We start from the raw sequence: 19,400 nt of genomic DNA on the forward strand, positions 1-19,400 counted from the left end.
GTGGACTCGGCTGCTCGCACAGCTGAAGGATTAAGAACTCGACGTCTGTTCAGTCGTACCGGACAGTTTCTACACTGCGACTGGTCTTCTCGCTAACACGGTATGTGACTGCGACATAATTCTTCCATCATTCGACGTGGCTCGCACACTGTACGCTTCTTGGATCTTTGCTATCGCGCTCGCGAAACTGGCGTCATGTCGCAATAGTCCTAGAGTGAACCGGGCAGGTCAACGGGGCCGGCGAACATGCTGCTAGGCGGCGCAGTATTGGCTGCGTAGACGCGGTCTCCACCTGGGTGGATACTGACGACGTGAACTGTTCGTATGTACATATTCTCAAGCTGGTCAGCGTTAGAGTAACTCGCGTATCGCAGTGGCGACCGTACTCACTGGCTGACGTGCTCGCACATGGTGGATGGACGGACAGTACATAATCAGCACACGTGGGAACATCAATACACCGCTCCGGGGCGCCTCGCGTCGGATGATGCGGGTTAGGGGAACTGGTACATAACCTGCTTCCAACGATCCAGATCCAGCCGGCAGGCTGCAGCACAGGCATCGGCGATCGGCGCCGCCATGATGGGATTCCGCAGAATCCCATGTAGACACATCGACCAAGTGCGCGCCGCCATTCTGCCGCCATGAGACCATTGCGTCCCCAAAGCTTCGCAAAGGGAACCCGTCGAGGCAGAGCTGGCGACGACGGGCTCTCACGAGCTCAAGGCCCTTTTCTAGCGTGCCGTGAGCAATCAATGGTTTGACACACGCGATGCTGCATTCTCCAGTATGCGGGGTTTCGATCCAGCGCCAGCCAATCATGAAAGCACGCATCGGGCGGAGCTATGGCCAGTGACGTATCGATCCCCCTCCCGCTCCAGTGCTTCCATGGAGCTCTGGCTGAACAGCTGACTAGTGCTACGTCCTCAAATAGCTGCCTGCTCGGTCTCCCGCCTTTGAATACAAGACTCGCACCAGCTTCTCTTCCATCACACACTGCAGTCTACACGCCTGCACCACCGCCGTCATGATTGTAGACGCTTTCAAGACCACAAAGGGCCCTCTCATCCCTCTTCCCACCTCCCTCATCTCCTCCCTGACTGCGTCGGCCACCGCCACCGCATCGCACACCTCCCTTCCTACCGTCTTCCCGGACCCCATTGAGAAGCAGTTCGTCGGCGACGATGGCAAGAAGACACTCTGGGTCATCTTTGTGGCTATGACCATTGCCTCGGCAGCCTTCGCGGCCATGTCGTGGAGGGTCCCCGTCGTAAGTTTGCCTCACACTTGGCTCGTCCCAGGCTCACATGTCTACAGCAACGCCGCTTGTACCATGTCATCACGACCATCATCCTCATCATTGCTTCCATCTCGTACTTTGCTATGGCGACTGGCCAAGGTGTGTCTGTCCACACCACCATTGTCCGTCACCAGAACGACCACGTTCCGGACACTTTCACCGAGGTGCAGCGACAGGTCTTCTGGGCCCGCTACGTCGACTGGGCTCTGACCACACCCCTTCTTTTGCTCGACCTCAGTCTTCTTGCTGGTCTCAACGGCGCTCACATCACCATGGCCATTGTTGCGGATGTTATCATGATCCTTACCGGTCTTTTCGCCGCCTTCGGCAGCGAGGGCACTCCCCAGAAGTGGGGATGGTACACCATTGCCTGCATTGCCTACCTTGTCGTCATCTGGCACTTGGCTGTCAATGGACGCGCTCAGGCCAACGCGAAGAGCCAGAAGCTCGGATCTTTCTTCTTGGCCATTGCCGGCTACACTCTCATTCTCTGGACCGCCTACCCCATGTGAGTTCTGCGCCTAAACCGTCTTTAGCAAATGCTAACATGCACAGTGTCTGGGGTATCGCCGACGGCTCGCGCAAGCTCTCTGTTGACGCCGAGATCATTGCCTACGCTGTCCTTGACGTCCTCGCCAAGCCCGTCTTCGGTATCTGGCTTCTCGTCACTCACGCCAACATGCCCGAGACCAACATTGACCTTAGTGGCTTCTGGTCCAACGGTCTTGGTGGCGAGGGTGCCGTCCGTCTCGAGGACGACGGTGCTTAAGTGCTTGCTTCATGTCTCAAAATAGCTCAGATTGCGAACTATGACGGAGCGATGGTATGGGCCGCAAAACTGGTTTTGCTTCTGATATCGCTTCGAGTAGCGGAGATGGAAAAGCGCGGATATGCCGCGGAGAGCATTACGATCACGGGTGCACGGCTGGCGTTTCGGCGATATCGTTGCGATGCGTAATTCTTTATATGGGGTCTTACTGACTGGAGAAACCGGTCAAGTATTCTCTACTTTCGTAATTATATCCTGCAGTTCCGATCTCTTCATATCCTTATGTTCCTCTTCTGTGGCAACGGGCGACACGCGGTTGCGACGCGTGCTAGCGCCACCGAGCTACGTCACGAGCAGATCTCACAGAAACAGCGACATGTTTCACAGATCGCAGCGCACAGCGCCCTAGTCAATCATCACGATTCGAGGCCGGGGACGGCCTGTACAACAATGATGTGGCATGTAAAGCACCTGACGATGATCTGGGCAATGCCTGAGGTTTGGCGGCTGGGTGCAGGGATGTCTGTTGCTGGGTGACCCCGCATTCATGCCCATGCGTACCTATGTTTGGCAAGCTCGAAGCGGCCGCCCTTTCATCACGCTACATTGAAACGCACCGACACCGCCTCACAAGCTGCACCTTCGCAACACCACTCCCACACTTTTCTACCTCCTTCCCAGCTTCACATCACACCAAGACGTACAGCCACCCACCATGACCGACGCAGCTATCGACGAGACGCCCATCTCGCCCATCCGCAGCTTGGAGCGCCGCGACAGCTTGGAGAAGCATCTCCAGCACCGCCCGGATCCCCAGGATCTGAAGAACCGCCACATCCTACTCGACACAAACACCGCTCCGTACGTCTAGACCTCGCTTCCCACCCCCTCCATCTCGCCATCTCTCCACAAACAACGAACAAAGCTGACACGCCACCCCATCCAGCGCCCTGCAAGCCAAGGCACTCGAGCTTGAGCGCCAGCGCGCCACCGATAACCTCAAGAAGGGCCTCGAGCACCGCCCCGAGCGCGAGGCCCTCGTCGAGCGCAACATCCTGCCCGACTCCAACGCTGCGCCCGCGCTGCAGGGCCACCAGCGGGAGCTCGAGAAGAACATGCGCGCGGATAGCTTGGAGAAGGGGCTGCAGCATCGGCCGTCGCCCGAGGAGCTCGTGAAGAAGGGGATTCTGGAGGCGGATGAGAATCCGTTGAAGGAGGAGTGAGTGAGAGGGAGGAAGGAAGGGATGGCGGTGGGGTGGGAGCGGGCTGTTCAGCGGGTTCGTAGTGATAGATACGATGTCGAGGCCATGATGATGAGTGGGCACTCCGCGGTATGAAGGATATGAGATGACGGTCTTTTAGGCGTCGAGCGACATGATGGGATTTGCGAGCGACTGGACTGGACCGGGCTCCATTGTGCGCAGGACTGTGACAGTGTGCTTCTGGTCCTGCTAAGCGGCAGGCCAGTCTATGGATCTGGGTTTCGCATCCGGTTTACAATTGACATGTATTCTTCACTAAACCTTGCCTGCAATGAAGTGAGATGTTTGACCATTTTAGTTCGCAGGAGAAGAAAAGGTGCGTTGACGTCCCAAAGGCAGGAGCCTGGAAAGTACGTGCAGGTGTGCGCTGACGCTTGCTGCACAGAGACGATAGTCACGGTTTCAGTTCAGCCTTTCAATCTCGAGGGTTTACTCAAGCGCTGGACTATCTTCTCACATCATGTACAAGAGCACCAAGAATATACGGATGTCGACGGAGTGCTTTCATTCAAAGCAAAGTACGTAGCGACCGAAGCGTCGAGGATATAAACCTCGATCCAATCGTCTACTTCACAGCAACAGGCAGAGGCTGTCCACCTAAGCCGCAACCTCGGATGGGAGTACGTAGCGACCGATGTGTCCAGGTTCTAAATCTTCATCTTGACGTCCATAGAGCACCAGGCTGAGTTTGCCCGCCTAAGCCGCAACCTCCCTGCGCTCCTCGCGCACAGCCTCCTTATTGTCGAGATCAATCGTACCAGCGGCAGCCTGCGCCTCGCGATCCTCCTCGATGCGCTTCACAAGCTCCGTTACACCGAACAAGTCGTCCATCTTCTCAAGTGACAGTCCCTTGGTCTCGGGGATTAGGAACCACACGAAGAAGAACATGGAGAAGCAGAAGCACGAGTAAATGAGGAAAGCGCTATTGCAGTGTCAGTAACATGCCTCTCGAGCAACACAGACGAAGAGTCAACTTACCCATATCCGTTGGCGCCCACCGTAGCCAGCATGTTTGGCGTAGCCCTCGCAACGACAAAGTTGAACAGCCACTGCGTTGCAGCTGCGATGGCCACATTGAGCGACCGCAACCGCGCCGCCGGAATCTCAGACACGTAGATCCAGCACACGGGTCCCCAGCCCCACTGGAAGAACCCAGCAAACAGGAAGATGCACACCAATGCGAAGTAGCCAGCGGGCGGCACGGCTTGGCCCGCAATAGGTGGATCGATGCGCACGTACAGGCCAATGTACAACATAGCGCAGCCCTGGGCAATGGACGTCCACAGTAGTGATCTTCGGCGGCCGAGCGAGTCAGCTGCGAAGAGGAGGAAAGCAGCACACGTGGACATCTTGACGACTCCGTAGATACCGGTCGCAAAGAGATTCGTGGACGTTCCAACGAGACCGAGATTCTTGAAGATTTGCGGGGCGTAGTAGTTGATGGCGTTCGTACCGGTCATCTGCTGGCAAATCATCAGACCGATGGAGATGAATGCGCGCTTCCTGTTGCCAGGGATGGTGAACATTTCGCGGAGCAAATCTTTAAGGGTTGCGCCTCCGACGAGCAGGCGCTCGTGCTCCAGTTGATCGCTGATGTCCTTCAACTCGGCCCTGACGTAAGGGTGTTCGGCCGGTAGGTGTCGCATGCGTGCGAGCACTTTTGTAGCATCTTCCCAGCGGTCGGCTTTCGCAAGCCATCGAGGCGATTCCTTGTTCAAAAGCATGCAGCCGACTAAGACGACGGCAGGCAGGGCCTGCATGGCCAGCGGCACCATGTAGGTGGATTGTCCCTTGAGGTGTAGAATGGAACCGTAGTTGACCCAAAAGGCAAGCATGGTTCCGCATGCGATGAAGAGCTGGTAGATACCCGTGAGACCGCCACGGATGGCACGTGGTGCGTTCTCTGCGATATAGAGTGGGACAACCATGGAGGCTCCGCCGACACCGACGCCAGCTACGCAGCTGCAGATTTTATGAGCGAAGCTCGCACGGGGGATTCAGGGGAAATGTTACGTACCGACCAACATACATGGACGCGATACTTCCGAAACTGCAAGTCTGGATCACGCAGCCAACAATGGTAAGAAGACCGTTGAAGATCAGAGCCGTCTTTCGTCCCCATTTGTCGGCGATCCAAGACGAGAGGAAACAACCAAAGAAACAACCCGCTTGAAGGGTCGATGCGATATTCGCAGACAGATCAGCATTCTGTTTCTTGAACTTCGGGTCGGCAGAAAGCCCGTATTTTCTGTCCGAGCCAGCAATGTTAGCCTCATCCGGTCTTATCCGCCAATGTTGGAGACGGGTGTACATACGCCATGAAGGCAGGCAACGTCAGCACACCGCCGATAGTACCAATGTCGAAGCCGAACAGCATGCCACCAAAGCATGCCGAGCAGGCCATCATGAAGGTGCGCCATCCGTAGATTTGCGGGGGATCTTCCTTCATGGCATCGTTCTTGATGACCTTGTAGAGGAAGCGCGCGCCGGCGCCGGCATCGGCCGTGATGGGGTTGGAAGCCATCTTGTAGATTGTCCAAAGCTGTGCTGCCTTTCTTAAACCAGATGAGAAAGAAGACGAAGCAACACGTCTCAGTGTCAATTAGTCCCTCAACGAAGCGGACCGGGTGAAGCGGAAAGGCACTGGAAGAAAGCAGCGACTCGGCCTCAGACGACAGACACTTTGATTAAGCACGTCCAACCCTGTATATACACCTCAACACCCTGGCCCAAGCGCGGATCTTGGAAGGACGGCCGCGCGCCCGTCCCAAGTCATGAACACCACCTCTCCAGAACGCCCAGCCCCTAGCCCGCACCCAAGATCTCCGTGATTCCTCCACTTAAATCTCTCCACATCGCGAGGCCCGCCTCCAGATCTTCCCCAGCTTTCATGTCCGCCGCCCGCTCCCTGAATTGGCCTGCGGCGCAACGCGGATTGCCGCGTATAACTGGTGGAAGATTGGAGCAGCACTCGCCGGCATGGCATTGCCAAGCCAAGCGGGCGGGATTCCCACACGCGCCCACTGGACGTTGCGCCAGCCAGCCGCTCGTTTGGTTGAGATGAGCAGGGCCGCACGTGAGATTCCGTGGTTGATGAAAGCTGGGGTAGGGCCGCGCTTTACCGCCGTGGGAACGCTCCGCGTGCGCTACGCCGGGCCCCATTCATTTACCCGTCGAATGAGGGCCACCCGCTCGGGGCAGTGGAGGGCCCCACGGCGCCGGCGATGTTGGCTCGATATGGTCTTCTCCCGCTTCGGTGCGGAACTCTTGTATGGTGCGATGGAGACCTGGAATCGTTGGGATCTCATCGGATCACCCTTCAGGCTGTTCTTCGGGATGTGGACTCCACTGTGGAGTCTACACGCCCTTTCAGCCGCAGGTATTGTACAGTGTAGGCGAGGAGTAGCCGCATAATAGGCGCGGGTAGAACGATTGTGGGTCGCATACATCCAGGCGACTTCGCGTGGATACGACAATGCCTGCGCGGTAGACGACACCTAGAAAAGGCGCAGACAATGGCCAGACCTTGAGTCCTGACGCCACCACTACACCATTCGATCCTACACAGGCGCTGCAGTTGGATCTCGCCTGAGTGCGACACCCCAAAGAAACGGATCGGTGACCCAAGCGCTCTGTCGGCCTTTGCATTGCGGCTTTTGCTTCGGTCCTCGGGACAGCACCAAGCCCTCGGCGGCCTCTCTTGCGAGTAACGACGCGACAAACAAACGCCACTTCGTGTCGTAGAAGCTTGTCGCAACGTGCTTCAGGCGGTTACCTCCACCCTCCCGAGGAACAATGTCCGCGAAAGTTGCAAACGCAAACCGCTCCTTTCCTCTCCACCCCTTCCATTCCAACCCTCTACAGTCCCGCGACGATGTTGTTGCGGCGGTCGCGTCGCTGCTTGAGCCCCTCCATGGTGGGGCCTCTCCAAAACATTCCATGGTAAAAGTCGGCGCGACGGGAACAAGATTCGATGAGACGGCTGCACAGGTAGAGGGCTATGCGCGACCGCTGTGGGCACTTGCGCCGTTGCTCGCCGGCGGCAGCACGTATGCTGGCACAGACAAGTTTGTTGCAGGTCTTGTCGCGGGGACAGACCCTGAGAGCGAGGAGTTTTGGGGTTACATGGAAGACCAGGACCAGCGCATGGTTGAGGCGTGTCCCATTGGGTACACGCTTGCCATTGCGCACAAGGACTTCTGGGACCCGCTCACCGATGCGCAGAAGAAGAACGTGGAGACGTGGCTCGGTAGTATGAATGACAAAGACATGCCCAACACCAACTGGCTGTGGTTTCGTGTGTTTGCAAATCTGGGCCTTGCCGCGAACGGCGCGAAGTGGGATACGGAGAGGATGGAGAAGGACATCAAGCAGCTGAATACGTTTTACCGCGGCGATGGCTGGAGCAACGACGGACCCGAAGGATATCGCCAGATGGACTACTACTCCGGCAGCTTCGCGATCCAATACCTACAACTCCTCTACGCCAAACTAGCCGCAGATACGGACCCCACGCAGGCAGAAGAATACAAGTCTCGCGCGCGGCAGTATGCCCTCGACTTCGTGCATTACTTTGACCCGGAGGGCCGTGCCATCACCTTCGGCCGCTCTCTCACCTACCGCTGGGCCATGGTTGCCTTCTGGGGCTCCGTCGTCTTCGCCGACGTCGAGCTCCCCGCGCCCCTCTCCTGGGGCGTCGTCAAGGGAATCTGGCTGCGCAACCTCCGCTGGTGGACTACCCAACAAGACATCTTCCAGCCAAACGGCCTCCTCTCCATCGGCTACTCCTACCCAAACACCTACCTCGCCGAGAACTACAACTCCCCCGGCTCCCCCTACTGGTGCATGCTCGCCTTCGCGCCCCTCGCCCAGCCTGTGTCCCACCCCTTCTGGCAGGCAAAAGAAGAACCGCACCCCTTTGGCAACGATAGAATCGCCCGCCCCCTGCCGCACCCCCGCCACATTGTCGTCCGCAGCGGCGGCCACTCGTTCCTCCTCTCCTCGGGCCAGTCTTGCCACTACCCGCTCAAAAACACGCAAGCCAAGTACGGCAAGTTCGCCTACTCCTCCGCCTTCGCCTACTCGGTGTCCACCGGGTCCTACACCCTCGAGCAGTTCGTCCCGGAGTCATCCCTCGCGCTGTCCGACGACGGCGGCGAGCTCTGGAAGATGCGCCGCGCGCTGCACGGCGACAGCGAAATCGAGACGCACGACGGCGGCCCCGTGCTCGTCTCGTCCATGAAGCCCTGGCCCGACGTCGACGTCCTCACGTACCTGGTCCCGCCCGCGCAGGACACGCCCAACTGGCACATCCGCGCGCACCGCGTCCGCACCGCCCGCCCGCTGCTCACCGCCGAGGGCGCATTCGCCGTATACGGCTCCCGCGCGGCAGACGGCAGGAATCTCATCAACCTCGACGGCAGCATCGCGCTGGACAAGGCGATCCCGGAGGGCTGCACGGCGGACGGCACGTCCTCGCTCGCGGTTTCGCCGCGCTCGGGGGCCGTCGGGATCGCGGAGCTGGTCCGGGGAGAGCGCGCGGGTAGCATTCTACTGGCCGATGCGAATAGCAATCTTGAGCATGCGCGGACGGTGCTGCCGACGGTGCAGGGCGCGCTAGAGGCTGGGACGACGACGTGGTTCGTCAGCGCGGTGTTTGCGGTGCCGGCGAGCGTGGAGGGGTGGGAGCAGAGTTGGGAGGAGGGGTGGGGGAAGAGACCGGTGGTGCCGACGTGGTTGAGGAGTAAGATTGAGGGGCGGTGGGATTAGATGGGCTGGGGAGAGGAGGGGAGGGGTGCGGAATGATGATGACCATGACGATGATAAGACGACTTGGAAAAAAGTAATGAAATGCAATGACAGACTGTTTGAGATACGAAGACTACTGCAGCGAGATGGGGAGTGGGTGATTATGGTGCAAAGCTCGTTCGTCATAGAACCCTCCTTTTTTCGCCTTTCTATAGGACACGCCCAACAGAGTTGGCAAATTGGTGTTGGGAATAGCAATGAAGTCTCAGGCCTGGCTGCGCTGAGCTGCGACGACGCAGATGGTCCGCAGATACCAAGTCAAACGATGAACACATAACACCAGGACGTCTATAGGTATGGTAGCAGGGAACGTGTTCTTCGCTGGTGTGAAAGTGAATCGACCCTATCAGACTACGAGGCCATCACAGGCAAGAGAATTGCACGTAGATGTATGAGCCTAGGATCATCCTCGGATTGCATGTAAATGCTGGAACAAAAGCGTCTCTTGCCGTCGACTGGCACAGAACTGAACTCGTCCGGGCGACCGCCCGGTAGCGCACAGCATGTCGACATTGGACCATACGAGAACATCCCGCACGATTTTCCTTTCTGTGGCCGCTACGATAGAAGGAGTACGATTCCGAAGGATACACCTGGCGCGCAAGTCGATGATATGCCGTCGAAAGCTGAAGATTACCGAGGCTATGAATGAAGTCGAACACCTTCACAGGCTTCGACATGAACACATTGCATCCAAGGACAAACGTTGGCACTTCTCCTATACCCGGTCGCCGAAATGATCTGAAAGACTTTTTGAGCGGCATAGAAAGGGTTCAAGTTCCACACAATACGATGGAATACAGCGATTTCATGGCTTTCGCGAGCGTGGTCCAGTTATTCAACTGTCTCGCTGCGGCGCTGGCCTACGTGCACGAAAAGACTACAAAGCATTTGGCCATCAAGCCTCGAAATGTTCTGGTCAAACGCAGTTGCGAGCGTACTTTTGGATGCCAAGTGTATCTTGCAGATTTCGGCATGTCCCGCTCTTTTTCGCCCTTGGACCACGATCAGACAGAATCTACAGTTGCAAGGACTGCGAGATGCTGCGCTCCGAAGGAATTAGCTAATAAGCCCCATGGCAGAGCAGCGGATGTACTTTCGCAGGATGTGTCTTTCTCGAAATGCAAACAGGCGTCTGTTGGAAACCTCTGGGAGACCTGGATGATGTGCTGATGTCGGATGTACCAGACCTGTCATTTCACGGTAATCTCGGGTCGGTCTTCGAACGGATCGAGAACCTCTCTAGAGCACAACCTGCGTTTATTATGCTGATTAAAGACAGTTTGCAATGAGAAGTTTTCGCCAGGCATCTTTTTTTATCTGTTTTGGCTAGGCGTGTAGCTTAGGCATGGCGGAAGTGTCACCCCAACGGCGACAGCAAGTTTGATGTTATGGCAAAACGAGCGGCGACGTTTCCTCCTACAAGTATTGTTACAAATTGCCCCTTTTGGACGGGCGCGGCTGCAGTACCAAAGCCAGTCAGCCAAAGTGTCTGCGCTGGCACATCGATCCTATGCGTGGAGGGAGTGATGAAACATCACTACAAACTTCGTAAACAACTTGCCAGGCCAATTACGAAGTCGGTAATATCGAATTTGCAAGAGTGACATTTCGTTTGCCTGGTCTGTTTCACTCAAGTGACATTTTATACTATGTTGAAGATTATCGATAGTACGCAAACAAATCACCACCAGCAGCGGTCTGCAGTCGCATGTTCTATACCAGAGCTTGCCGTAAGCCAACCAGGAACTTAACAATACGAATCTCGCTTCTCACCTTGGTAGCTGTAGTTTAAGCGTTGCAACCCTCTACTGTCAGTCTCGCAAGCAATTCGTAGCCACTCAGAGCATACACAAGTACTGCTACAAGCATGCCATCCAAGTAATACGCCAGCGCCATATTTCGTTCCCATGCGACCAACATGTACCTTTGGACCGCAACACAGCCCTCCATCTCTCCCTCACGAACCCCCACCGTGCTTCTCCCTCACCTCACTCTGCCCCATCATAACCCACCCCTTAAATGGATCCTCGACCTCTGGATCCCGCCTCAGCCGCTCAATCTGGTCCTCGCCTGCAGGCACCCTCAACCCCCTCTTCACGCCCTCCCTCGCCTCGATCCTCTCCGCCCACGCCTTCACCGCCGGAAACGCATCCAGCTCCACGCCCGCCCACGGCGCCCACGGCACCCACGCGAACGCAGCAATGTCCGCGATGGAGTACCTGCCTTGCCCGCGGCCCGCGAGATACGCACGCCGCTGCAGGCGTTCATCCAGCACCGCGTACAAGCGGCGCGTCTCATTCTGGTAGCGCTCGGCAGCATACGCGATTCTCTCCGGGGCGTACCGCACAAAGTGGTTTGCCTGGCCCTGCATAGGCCCGAGGCCCGCGTTCTGGAAGAACAGCCACTGCAGCATTTCGCTCCGCTCGACGAGGTACAGCATCACGGCGCCGCTCTCGAAGACGGCGAAATCGCCGCGGCTGTGGTCGATGATGGCGGAGGAACGCTGGTGTCTTCTGTTCGTCGGCAGATAAGTCGATGGGGGTCGCTGTGTACGGGATTCCTAACTCCTCGAGCAGAATGCTGATTTTCTGGCCGTTGGGGGTGGCGGCGGTCAGGAGCTCGATGCCCGTGATGGTAGGCATATCGGGTAGTGAGCTGCTGGCATCGATTGCATGCGTGGAAGTGGACAATCTGGCAATCTGCGATTCCGTATGCACATCATACACAAGATAGAGATTGTTGGCCTCGCCTTCCACGCTTGTGTCTGGCAATTAGATTGTTGCACCGATAAAGTGAAGCTCGAATTGATGTCCTTATCGGTACCCCCTTATACCCTCCAGTGGCGCGTGTAAGGTGCAGTGATTGGCACTACGAGCGCGCGATGACGTTCACGATGAATGTGTTAGCAGTCTTGCTGTCCCGCCCACGAACGCGCTAGACCGCGCGCAGCACGACCGGATCGGAGCGGACATCAACATCATGCATGAATCAGCGACCGAACCTGGACAATATCGAATGTAACTTTGAGCTTTGAATTCGCTAGCTACAGCACAACAGTGGTTGGGGGTATCATACAAATAAAATACAGCCGCTTCAGCCAGAGAAAACGTGCGGCAGGCCGGCCGTTATTGCGACTGCGTTATAATCCAACCGCAGGACCAGGCCCGTCAAGCATCTCCAACACACAGTCTGCGAGCGGGACTAGGTTCAACACATTAAGGAAATGGCGTGCGGGCGATACTATGTACTGGGCGCGGCGCGCCGCCAATGGGGGTATTTGACAAAGGAAAGATTCGTAGGACGTCGAGATCACACTGGACGTATGGTGCCGGTTGCGCCGAGGGAAGGATACAGCCGTGATGTGGAAGTTGGATGGAACGCCGAAACAAGGAAACCAAAACGCCGGGATAGTGTGCTTAATTGTAGGACAAGGAAATTGAAAAGTATGGTGGTTTTGATGTTATAGGGGCGACGCAAGAGGTGATATGAAGCTCTGTAATCCAGATATTGCGGACTTCATTCCGTCGATGTCGATGCCGCTGTCTCGATCTGGATTGGATGGTGGAGAGCCGTCCATGGGGTTCAATTCTCGGTGAGGAGGACTCCACGGGCTTAAGAGGCCATGGGACTCTTCGTCTTGGTCTGCTTCAGGCTGCTCTTCTGGCTCTAACACGCGACCTCCTAGCTGGACGTCGCTGACGCGTACTTGGTACGCGAGTGCTTTTTGCCCGTCTTTGATGAGCTCTTCTGTCCAGTTCAGACAGCGCTTCAAGCTCTGGTTCATTTTCGCGCTATCAGCGAGAAGCTCTCGGTGTTTCGAAAGATCCAGTCGTAGTCGTTTCTCATCGCGTAGCCGGTGGGCTTCATCACGTTCCGCTAATGCGCCCTCGCTCATGGCGCTTTCGTCAAAGGATGAGTCACTATGGTCCTCAGATTCGACTTCGTCAGGCTCGTCGTCGGACATGTCCGATAGATCTCCCAACTCAGACACACCAACTGCGGAGAATTCTTCCAAGCTGGATATGGTATCGGCGGTAAATCGTCCAGCCCTGCTCATGCGTCGGAAGCGTCGTAGCTCAGCCTTCTGCTTCCGCATCTCCCTCTCGAGCGATCGGTTAATGGCGAGCAACGAGTTGTTGCTAATCTCGAGGTCGAGCACTTTGCGCTCGCGTCGTGCATTCGCTGCTAATTCGTTCATGTGTTCCAACATGCTCTTACCCCCCGGGCCTAGTTTAGTTGGACTGTCACCGTTTGGGGATGGCAAAGCCGACATGGCGGTCATCGTCTCTGTCGGTACAGCTGCTACACTTTCCGGAAGCGAGCCAGTGCTCACGACTCGTTTCTCATTATGGAGCGGACTAGGCGTGATATGAGGCTGGTCATGGGCCGAGTTTTTCTTCAGTGACTGCACGGAGTCAATGGAACTGAGGCTTGCGCTCTTTGCATGGCTGAAGCGGACAGCCGAAGTGACACTGGATCGTCTCGTCGAGTTATCAGCTCCCACGTCGGAGCCGTGGAATCCTGAAATGATGGAAAGGGCCGAATTTCTGGTTTGGAGGTTAGGTCTGATGACTTGAGACGCACCCTTTCTGTACGAAAGATGTATGTTTTCCTTGGCAGGAGATGGTGGACGCAGGGCGTGCTGACTGTCTGCAGGATGGAGACTGGCCCATGGTTCGGGCGATGCGGAGATTGGCGGAGGTGTCAGTGCTGGCGGGCTGTCCCTGTGGTCCGGTAGCGAATTTGCGTGGAAGAATTTGCTCTCTGCTTGCATTCTTCCCACCGCAGACAACGGCGGAGAAGGTGCCGTAGGAGAGGGTGCGCTTGCATCCTGGTCGCCATTGGCGTAGAAGAAGACGGGGCTCTTCTTCTGGGGTGGCTGTTGAGGTTCTGGCGTGGTGCGAGCGTCGTTGGCATGGAAGAACATGGACGAGCCGGATGGGCCACGCGCTCTGCCTGGTTCTGGGGCGTTACTATAGATGTTTGACAGAGGCAGCCTTGGCGTGGATGTGACTTGGTGATTGCTTGTTCCTACGGTGCTTCTTGGTCGTCTTTGGGCGCCTCCGAAGCCGTTGGGTCCGTACCCGGCCTGGCCGTAGCCAGGCCCAGGCTCTTTCTGCGGGTAGTCTACGGTGGAAGCTGGCCGGGAAGCGATGGGCGTGGTCGAGGGCGTGCCGCTCGGGGTCGAGTTGGCGCTGCCGCCGACGCGTGATTTCCTCGACGACGAGCGTGGCGTGACATTGCTGCTGATGAAGGCCTTTACCGGCGTGACATCCTCGTAGACTGCCGTGTGCACGCGGGGCGTGGTCCCTGCAGCGCTGCGGGCTGTGCGGGCGGCGGGCGTGCTGGCGACCGCGGGCGCGAGTCGAGGGGCAACGGGTGTCTTGGAGGTGCGGGTGGTCGCGAGGGTTGGCTTCAGCGGCCGGGCGGGATTGTTGCTGGTGCGGTCTATGGGCATCGTCCGCGGTGGGGGTGGTCGTTCAGCGGGTGAGGCAGCGGGTTCGAGGGGGTGGCATGGCCGTCGGGGGCGGCAATGGGCGGTTGCTGGGCGGGCGGGCGTGCTTGTTGACGTCTAGTGTTGGCGGCGACGGCGGGCGGCGTTGAGACGGCCACGACAAGCGGGCGCGAGGGGCGTTGGAGGGCTGCGCACACGGCTACTTGGGCGTCCAGAGAGTGGCAGCGGAGGCAGCGGCCATGGCGAGGCGGTGACGGCGGTGAGGGGTTTTCGGGGCAGGCTCCTTGTTGTTGTGGCCCTGCGATGCGCGCTCGGCCAGAGGTCGTCGAGCGGCTCGAGCCTACCGAAACCGGGCCTGCATTAGCCGCATGCATCGCTAGCGCGTCCGGCGCGTCATTCACCAAATGAGCGATTCATCTCTCGTGACTCCACATGTACTATGGACAGCGCGATTGTGCCTGCAGCCCTCGATGGCCATGCGTGCACCGCGTCCGAGACGGGTCCCTCCCGGCAGACCGCCTCGGCCTCGCCCGGCTCCCGCGTAGCACCCCCAGACCCGATGCCTCTGCCTCCCTCGCCCGTCGCGCCCGTCGAGGCCCCCAACGACTCGCCCACGCGCCCGCAGCCCTCGCGCACGCCCTCCGACGAGCATGACACGCTCAAGTACCATCTGCTGGGCCCGTCGCTCACCAAAGCCGGCCAGGACAGCGTAGACCAGCAAAAGGTGTCTGAGATCATCTACAATGCCTCCAAGGGCAGCAAGTTCTTCAACCACGAGGAGGTCAGGGACCGCGTCTTGACGGACAAGATCAATCGCATCCTGGCAAAGAAGCGCCAGCTAGACAAAGTAAACCTGAGCGCGGAGCTGCGGCGCGCCGACGACTACCTCGCAGAGCTGGAACTAGGCAGAGACCTCACCCAGGTCGTCATCCACATCGACTGCGACGCTTTCTATGCTGCAGTGGAGGAGCTTGACAGGCCCGAGCTCAGACACGTGCCCATGGCCGTCGGCAAGGGCGTCCTCACCACCTGCAATTACCACGCGCGCAAGTTTGGCTGTCGCTCCGGCATGGCTGGCTTCGTCGCCATGAAGCTGTGTCCCCAGCTCATATGCGTGCCCCTGAACTTCGCCAAATATTCGGCCAAGGCGGAAGAAGTGCGCGCAGTCCTTGCCCTATATGATCCACGCTTCGAAAGTGCCAGTTGTGACGAAGCATATCTGAACATCACCCAATATTGTGAAGATCACCACATGGAGCCAGAAGAGGTCGTCAGCCAACTCCGAGCCGAAGTGCACGTGAAGACGAAGATCACCGTGTCTGCGGGCATTGCCGCAAACGCCAAACTAGCCAAGATCTGCAGCAATAAGAACAAACCCAACGGACAATTTAACCTCGCCAGAGATAGACAGACCATCATGGAATTCATGAGGTCGTTACCTACTCGCAAAGTCAACGGCATCGGCCGAGTGTTTGAGCGCGAGCTTGACGCAATTGGCATCAAGACATGTGGTGACATCTACGCTCAGCGCGCGTACTTGTCGCCACTCTTTGGCCAGAAAGCCTTCCAGTTCCTCATGCAGTCCTACCTGGGGCTCGGCAGAACTCGGATCCAACCGGCCGAGGATTACGAACGGAAGAGCGTGGGCACCGAGACCACCTTCAGAGAACTCGGCTCGCCAGACAGCCTACGGCAGAAGCTTCGAGCCATTGCCGAAGAGCTCGAAGGTGACCTAAAACGCACAGAATTCAAAGGACGCACGCTCTGCATCAAGATCAAGTTGCACACGTACGAAGTCTACACGAGGCAGATGACGCCCCCGTTTGCGATCCAGCGTGCAGACGATCTGTACAAGTACGGTCTCCCGATGCTGGAGAGGCTCATCAAGGAGATGCCGAACCTGAAATTGCGCCTCATGGGACTGCGGTGTACCCATCTTATCAGCACAAAAAAGCCAGGTATTGACTTCTTCGGCCGACAGCGTGCCATGGCTACAGCGAAACCAGAGGTGAGAAATGAAACCAACGAAAAGGATGGTGAGTGGGAGACATGGCCGGAGGAGGAATTTGAAGAAGCCGCTCGGCAAGAGCGTGATGATGAAATGAATGAACTAGAGAAACTCTCTCAAGAGTACAATGAACGACAGAGACCAGGGAATGATACGAAGATACACGAACCACAAGCAGTACATGAAGGAGTGCAGGAAGAGTCATGGACTTGTCCAATTTGCATGCTCCCACAAGCCTCTGAAGATGCGGCGTTCAACACCCACATTGACTTCTGCCTCTCACGGCAGACAATCAAGGAAGCTGTCAAAGAGACGGCGCCCACACCCGCTTCGTCAAACCCGCAGTTGATTCCTTCGAAACACCCGCCAGCCAAAACAAAAGGGAAGCGAGGCCGTCCGAAGAACGATCAGAGTGGACTAGGTGAAAAGACGCGAGAGAAGCGTCGGGCTTTCTTCACAATGCCTACGGGGCCGACATCGTAACAGGTAGAGAGTAGGCTACATGTACACACTACTTCACAAACGATATCCGCATTCTTCCTTGCCATTCGCCTGCCTTCGTTCGGTTCCGGCCACGTTACCTGCTGGGGTTACAACGCGAGAGGAGGAGCTTGAAGCCAGAGATCTTGTTCGGTTTTAAGTTGCTTTGTCTTTGGTCACTGCGTTCAAGCGCCAACTAATGTTGTATCACGCATCGTAAGAAGAAAAGAACACGGGGCAAGAAATCACCTCTGCCACCACACAGCATCGACAGATGCAGTGCAGTGAAGTCGTATTCTATTTTGGAATAGCAACACTGTTGACGCAGCGTTCCCTGCTGTTGTTCATGGACGCCAGAGGCAGAGCAGAGAGGTACATCGATGGCAACGGCGTCTGCATCATCGGCATGGAGCATATCGCCATGCTCCCGCTGATCGTCTTCGACGTCGTCATGGTCGTGTGCCTCATCCTGCTCTTCATCATGCACTTGCACAACCTGTACTCCTACCAGCACAACACGAACCACGAAGAAGAATGAAAAGATCGATCTCAAGGAATTACCTTGAAGCATCCGTGGTGTTGGTAGTAAACGAAGATGCATGCGTCCCATGCTACATGATAGCAACAAAGCAACGGCTCGGCGCCCAGACTGGAGACTCAGACTGGCGCGGCGACTGATGATTGCAAAAAAGACAACCTCGCATGTAACCTTTGTCGTTGGTCCTGACGAAGGCATTTCAAACTAATCTACGACAGCTGGAAAACGAATAGGGTTCCAAAATATTTAGGCACCCTATGAATCACAGAAACCGCTACCAATGATCTTAAACAACCTCGCGGGAAGCAGTGATGGTAACCAAAAAGCAGCGCCTTCCCATGCTGCCTTTACGTTTGCACTGTACGAGTTTCACTTGGTCTGTAGCTTCGCCAGTTCAAATATCTCCATGCATTTGTGATACTTACGCCACAGCCATGCAAGGCACTGAGCGACAAATGGCCCCAGCGCTTCTACATCTACAATCTGTGCTGGTATCGTGACGTGCTCTGATTGCGCCATGTCGCGGTCTCCGGTTGTTTTACTGCTGCGCCAGGATTTGCGGAGTCTCCCGATGAGCTCAAGAACCCTGCATTTCCTTTTGAGCTTCAGTTTGTACTGGCGCCAGGTGGTTGCATAAATCACCCGTCGGCATGACGACATCGTATTCATAGTCCTCGGGCACGTAGTTCTGCGATCCAAATGTTTTCTGATTCCACTGAATGACAGTCAAGTCATATGTCTGAATGCACTCTCTTTGTTGCTTGACCATTGCAGTACAATGCGCATAGTGCTGGTGAAACGCATCCGCGACGTCTTGGCCCAGCATCGCGACCTGCACCAACCACCCTACGTGTTGTTTGCCCGCCTTTTCGGAATATCCGAGCGGGAACGCGGCAGTCGTGAGGAACGGTTCCCGCGTTGCAGAGGGTTAAAGCTTAACCGGACGCTGTGTCGCTGGAGAACGTTTCTCGCACACTGCACACACGCATCACGGAAAGCCTTGCAGACGACCGATTTGACGAGGAACACCACGGTAGAAATTACAAGCATTCTGCCATTGGAAGAATCCCTGGCCCCAACCTGCTCATCTCATCTTTGAAGCACCTTGTCAAACGTTCCACAATTCCACGAGCGGATCAACCAACGCCAAGAGCAAACACACCATGGGCAACAACGACAACAACTCCTTGCGCACGCAACAGCTCACACTTACTGTAATCATCCTCTTCGGCATCCTATTTGTCCTGATACTCCTCCTCATCGCAATATCGCTACAAACATGGGCGCTGTGGAAGCTTGCGCGGAGCGTTGTGGAATCGAATACCGAGAGTGATGGGGTCCGACGAAGAAGCAGTGCGTGGACGGGAACTCTAGGCGAAAGGACGCTAGTCGGGCACGAGGAAGGAAAGGAAAGACTAGCCTAGTGGAAAGAGGCAGGAAATCTTTTTTAGTAGAAGAAGACTGACGAGAAGGTTACATGCGCGTGGGGTGGTAGCGGCGACCAAGAAGTGGCGTCGCGGCACGAGAGTTCGAGATTGTGCGACTCTCTGAAAGATTGACGATATAAGATGTGCGAGTTCGACATACTTCCGAATGAACGGCCTTCCACCAAAGAAGAACTACTTTGATGAGACGTCGAGGATTGCGAGAAGACTGATACGCTTTCGTCGATTGAAGTGCACTCAGGCGCTGACATGACGGATTCTACGCTTGCTCACGCTCGAAGTAACATACATAATGTTATCTCCTCATCCACTGGGACTTCTCCTCCAGTCCT

At 56.5% G+C, this 19,400-nt stretch overlaps 9 protein-coding genes across 9 annotated transcripts; 4 read left to right on the top strand and 5 right to left on the bottom strand.

Moving 5' to 3' along the window:
• Positions 1-91: 91 nt before the first annotated feature.
• CC84DRAFT_489456 (uncharacterized protein) lies at positions 92-1,041 on the bottom strand. Its single transcript, XM_018186483.1, has 2 exons — positions 391-1,041; positions 92-341 (listed from the first exon to the last, which is right to left on the bottom strand). Exons 1-2 carry the CDS (start codon positions 832-834, stop codon positions 210-212), a joined length of 576 nt encoding a protein of 191 aa, XP_018040933.1. The 5' UTR covers positions 835-1,041; the 3' UTR covers positions 92-209.
• A 70-nt stretch (positions 1,042-1,111) lies between these two features.
• On the top strand, positions 1,112-2,069 carry CC84DRAFT_1067486 (putative opsin; the record flags this gene model as incomplete). The annotated part of the gene is made up of 3 exons (XM_018173643.2): positions 1,112-1,270; positions 1,318-1,808; positions 1,856-2,069. Coding segments are annotated over 3 exons (864 nt in total), but the record flags the coding sequence as incomplete, so codon positions are not given.
• Positions 2,070-2,768: 699 nt separating this feature from the next.
• CC84DRAFT_1161488 (RPEL repeat protein) lies at positions 2,769-3,591 on the top strand. The gene is made up of 2 exons (XM_018177753.1): positions 2,769-2,930; positions 3,016-3,591. Exons 1-2 carry the CDS (start codon positions 2,785-2,787, stop codon positions 3,290-3,292), a joined length of 423 nt encoding a protein of 140 aa, XP_018040935.1. The 5' UTR covers positions 2,769-2,784; the 3' UTR covers positions 3,293-3,591.
• A 362-nt stretch (positions 3,592-3,953) lies between these two features.
• CC84DRAFT_489785 (general substrate transporter) lies at positions 3,954-6,082 on the bottom strand. Its single transcript, XM_018186484.1, has 4 exons — positions 5,647-6,082; positions 5,349-5,579; positions 4,310-5,293; positions 3,954-4,253 (listed from the first exon to the last, which is right to left on the bottom strand). The coding sequence occupies exons 1-4, from the start codon at positions 5,853-5,855 to the stop codon at positions 4,028-4,030; spliced, it is 1,650 nt and encodes a 549-aa protein (XP_018040936.1). The 5' UTR covers positions 5,856-6,082; the 3' UTR covers positions 3,954-4,027.
• Positions 6,083-7,126: 1,044 nt separating this feature from the next.
• Positions 7,127-9,100, top strand: CC84DRAFT_1172959 (uncharacterized protein; the record flags this gene model as incomplete). The annotated part of the gene is made up of 1 exon (XM_018180003.1): positions 7,127-9,100. One exon carries the CDS (start codon positions 7,127-7,129, stop codon positions 9,098-9,100), a length of 1,974 nt encoding a protein of 657 aa, XP_018040937.1.
• A 1,712-nt stretch (positions 9,101-10,812) lies between these two features.
• CC84DRAFT_1193977 (glutathione S-transferase) lies at positions 10,813-11,784 on the bottom strand (the record flags this gene model as incomplete). Its single annotated transcript, XM_018181333.1, has 2 exons — positions 10,813-11,655; positions 11,696-11,784. The coding sequence occupies 2 exons, from the start codon at positions 11,782-11,784 to the stop codon at positions 11,100-11,102; spliced, it is 645 nt and encodes a 214-aa protein (XP_018040938.1). The 3' UTR covers positions 10,813-11,099.
• Positions 11,785-12,167: 383 nt separating this feature from the next.
• Positions 12,168-14,880, bottom strand: CC84DRAFT_1161491 (uncharacterized protein). The gene has a single exon (XM_018177754.1). It carries the CDS (start codon positions 14,598-14,600, stop codon positions 12,603-12,605), a length of 1,998 nt encoding a protein of 665 aa, XP_018040939.1. The 5' UTR covers positions 14,601-14,880; the 3' UTR covers positions 12,168-12,602.
• Positions 14,881-15,156: 276 nt separating this feature from the next.
• On the top strand, positions 15,157-17,088 carry CC84DRAFT_1081999 (DNA/RNA polymerase; the record flags this gene model as incomplete). The annotated part of the gene is made up of 1 exon (XM_018173959.1): positions 15,157-17,088. One exon carries the CDS (start codon positions 15,157-15,159, stop codon positions 17,086-17,088), a length of 1,932 nt encoding a protein of 643 aa, XP_018040940.1.
• Positions 17,089-17,184: 96 nt separating this feature from the next.
• On the bottom strand, positions 17,185-18,066 carry CC84DRAFT_489832 (uncharacterized protein). Its single transcript, XM_018186485.1, has one exon. It carries the CDS (start codon positions 17,819-17,821, stop codon positions 17,282-17,284), a length of 540 nt encoding a protein of 179 aa, XP_018040941.1. The 5' UTR covers positions 17,822-18,066; the 3' UTR covers positions 17,185-17,281.
• Positions 18,067-19,400: the final 1,334 nt, after the last annotated feature.

The sequence above is a fragment of the Paraphaeosphaeria sporulosa genome, assembly GCF_001642045.1.
Source record: "Paraphaeosphaeria sporulosa strain AP3s5-JAC2a unplaced genomic scaffold CC84scaffold_2, whole genome shotgun sequence".
In the NCBI taxonomy this organism is placed as follows: domain Eukaryota; kingdom Fungi; phylum Ascomycota; class Dothideomycetes; order Pleosporales; family Didymosphaeriaceae; genus Paraphaeosphaeria; species Paraphaeosphaeria sporulosa.

Coding starts and splice junctions, on each gene's coding strand:
- CC84DRAFT_489456 (XM_018186483.1), bottom strand. CDS start 834: ATGCGTGCTTTCATGATTGGCTGGCGCTGGATCGAAACCCCGCATACT. Junction 342..390: donor ATGTGCGAGCACGTCAGCCA/GTGAGTACGGTC, acceptor AACGCTGACCAG/CTTGAGAATATGTACATACG.
- CC84DRAFT_1161488 (XM_018177753.1), top strand. CDS start 2,785: ATGACCGACGCAGCTATCGACGAGACGCCCATCTCGCCCATCCGCAGC. Junction 2,931..3,015: donor CTCGACACAAACACCGCTCC/GTACGTCTAGAC, acceptor CACCCCATCCAG/CGCCCTGCAAGCCAAGGCAC.
- CC84DRAFT_489785 (XM_018186484.1), bottom strand. CDS start 5,855: ATGGCTTCCAACCCCATCACGGCCGATGCCGGCGCCGGCGCGCGCTTC. Junction 5,294..5,348: donor GCGTCCATGTATGTTGGTCG/GTACGTAACATT, acceptor TAAAATCTGCAG/CTGCGTAGCTGGCGTCGGTG. Junction 4,254..4,309: donor GTGGGCGCCAACGGATATGG/GTAAGTTGACTC, acceptor ACACTGCAATAG/CGCTTTCCTCATTTACTCGT.
- CC84DRAFT_1161491 (XM_018177754.1), bottom strand. CDS start 14,600: ATGCCCATAGACCGCACCAGCAACAATCCCGCCCGGCCGCTGAAGCCA.
- CC84DRAFT_489832 (XM_018186485.1), bottom strand. CDS start 17,821: ATGCCTTCGTCAGGACCAACGACAAAGGTTACATGCGAGGTTGTCTTT.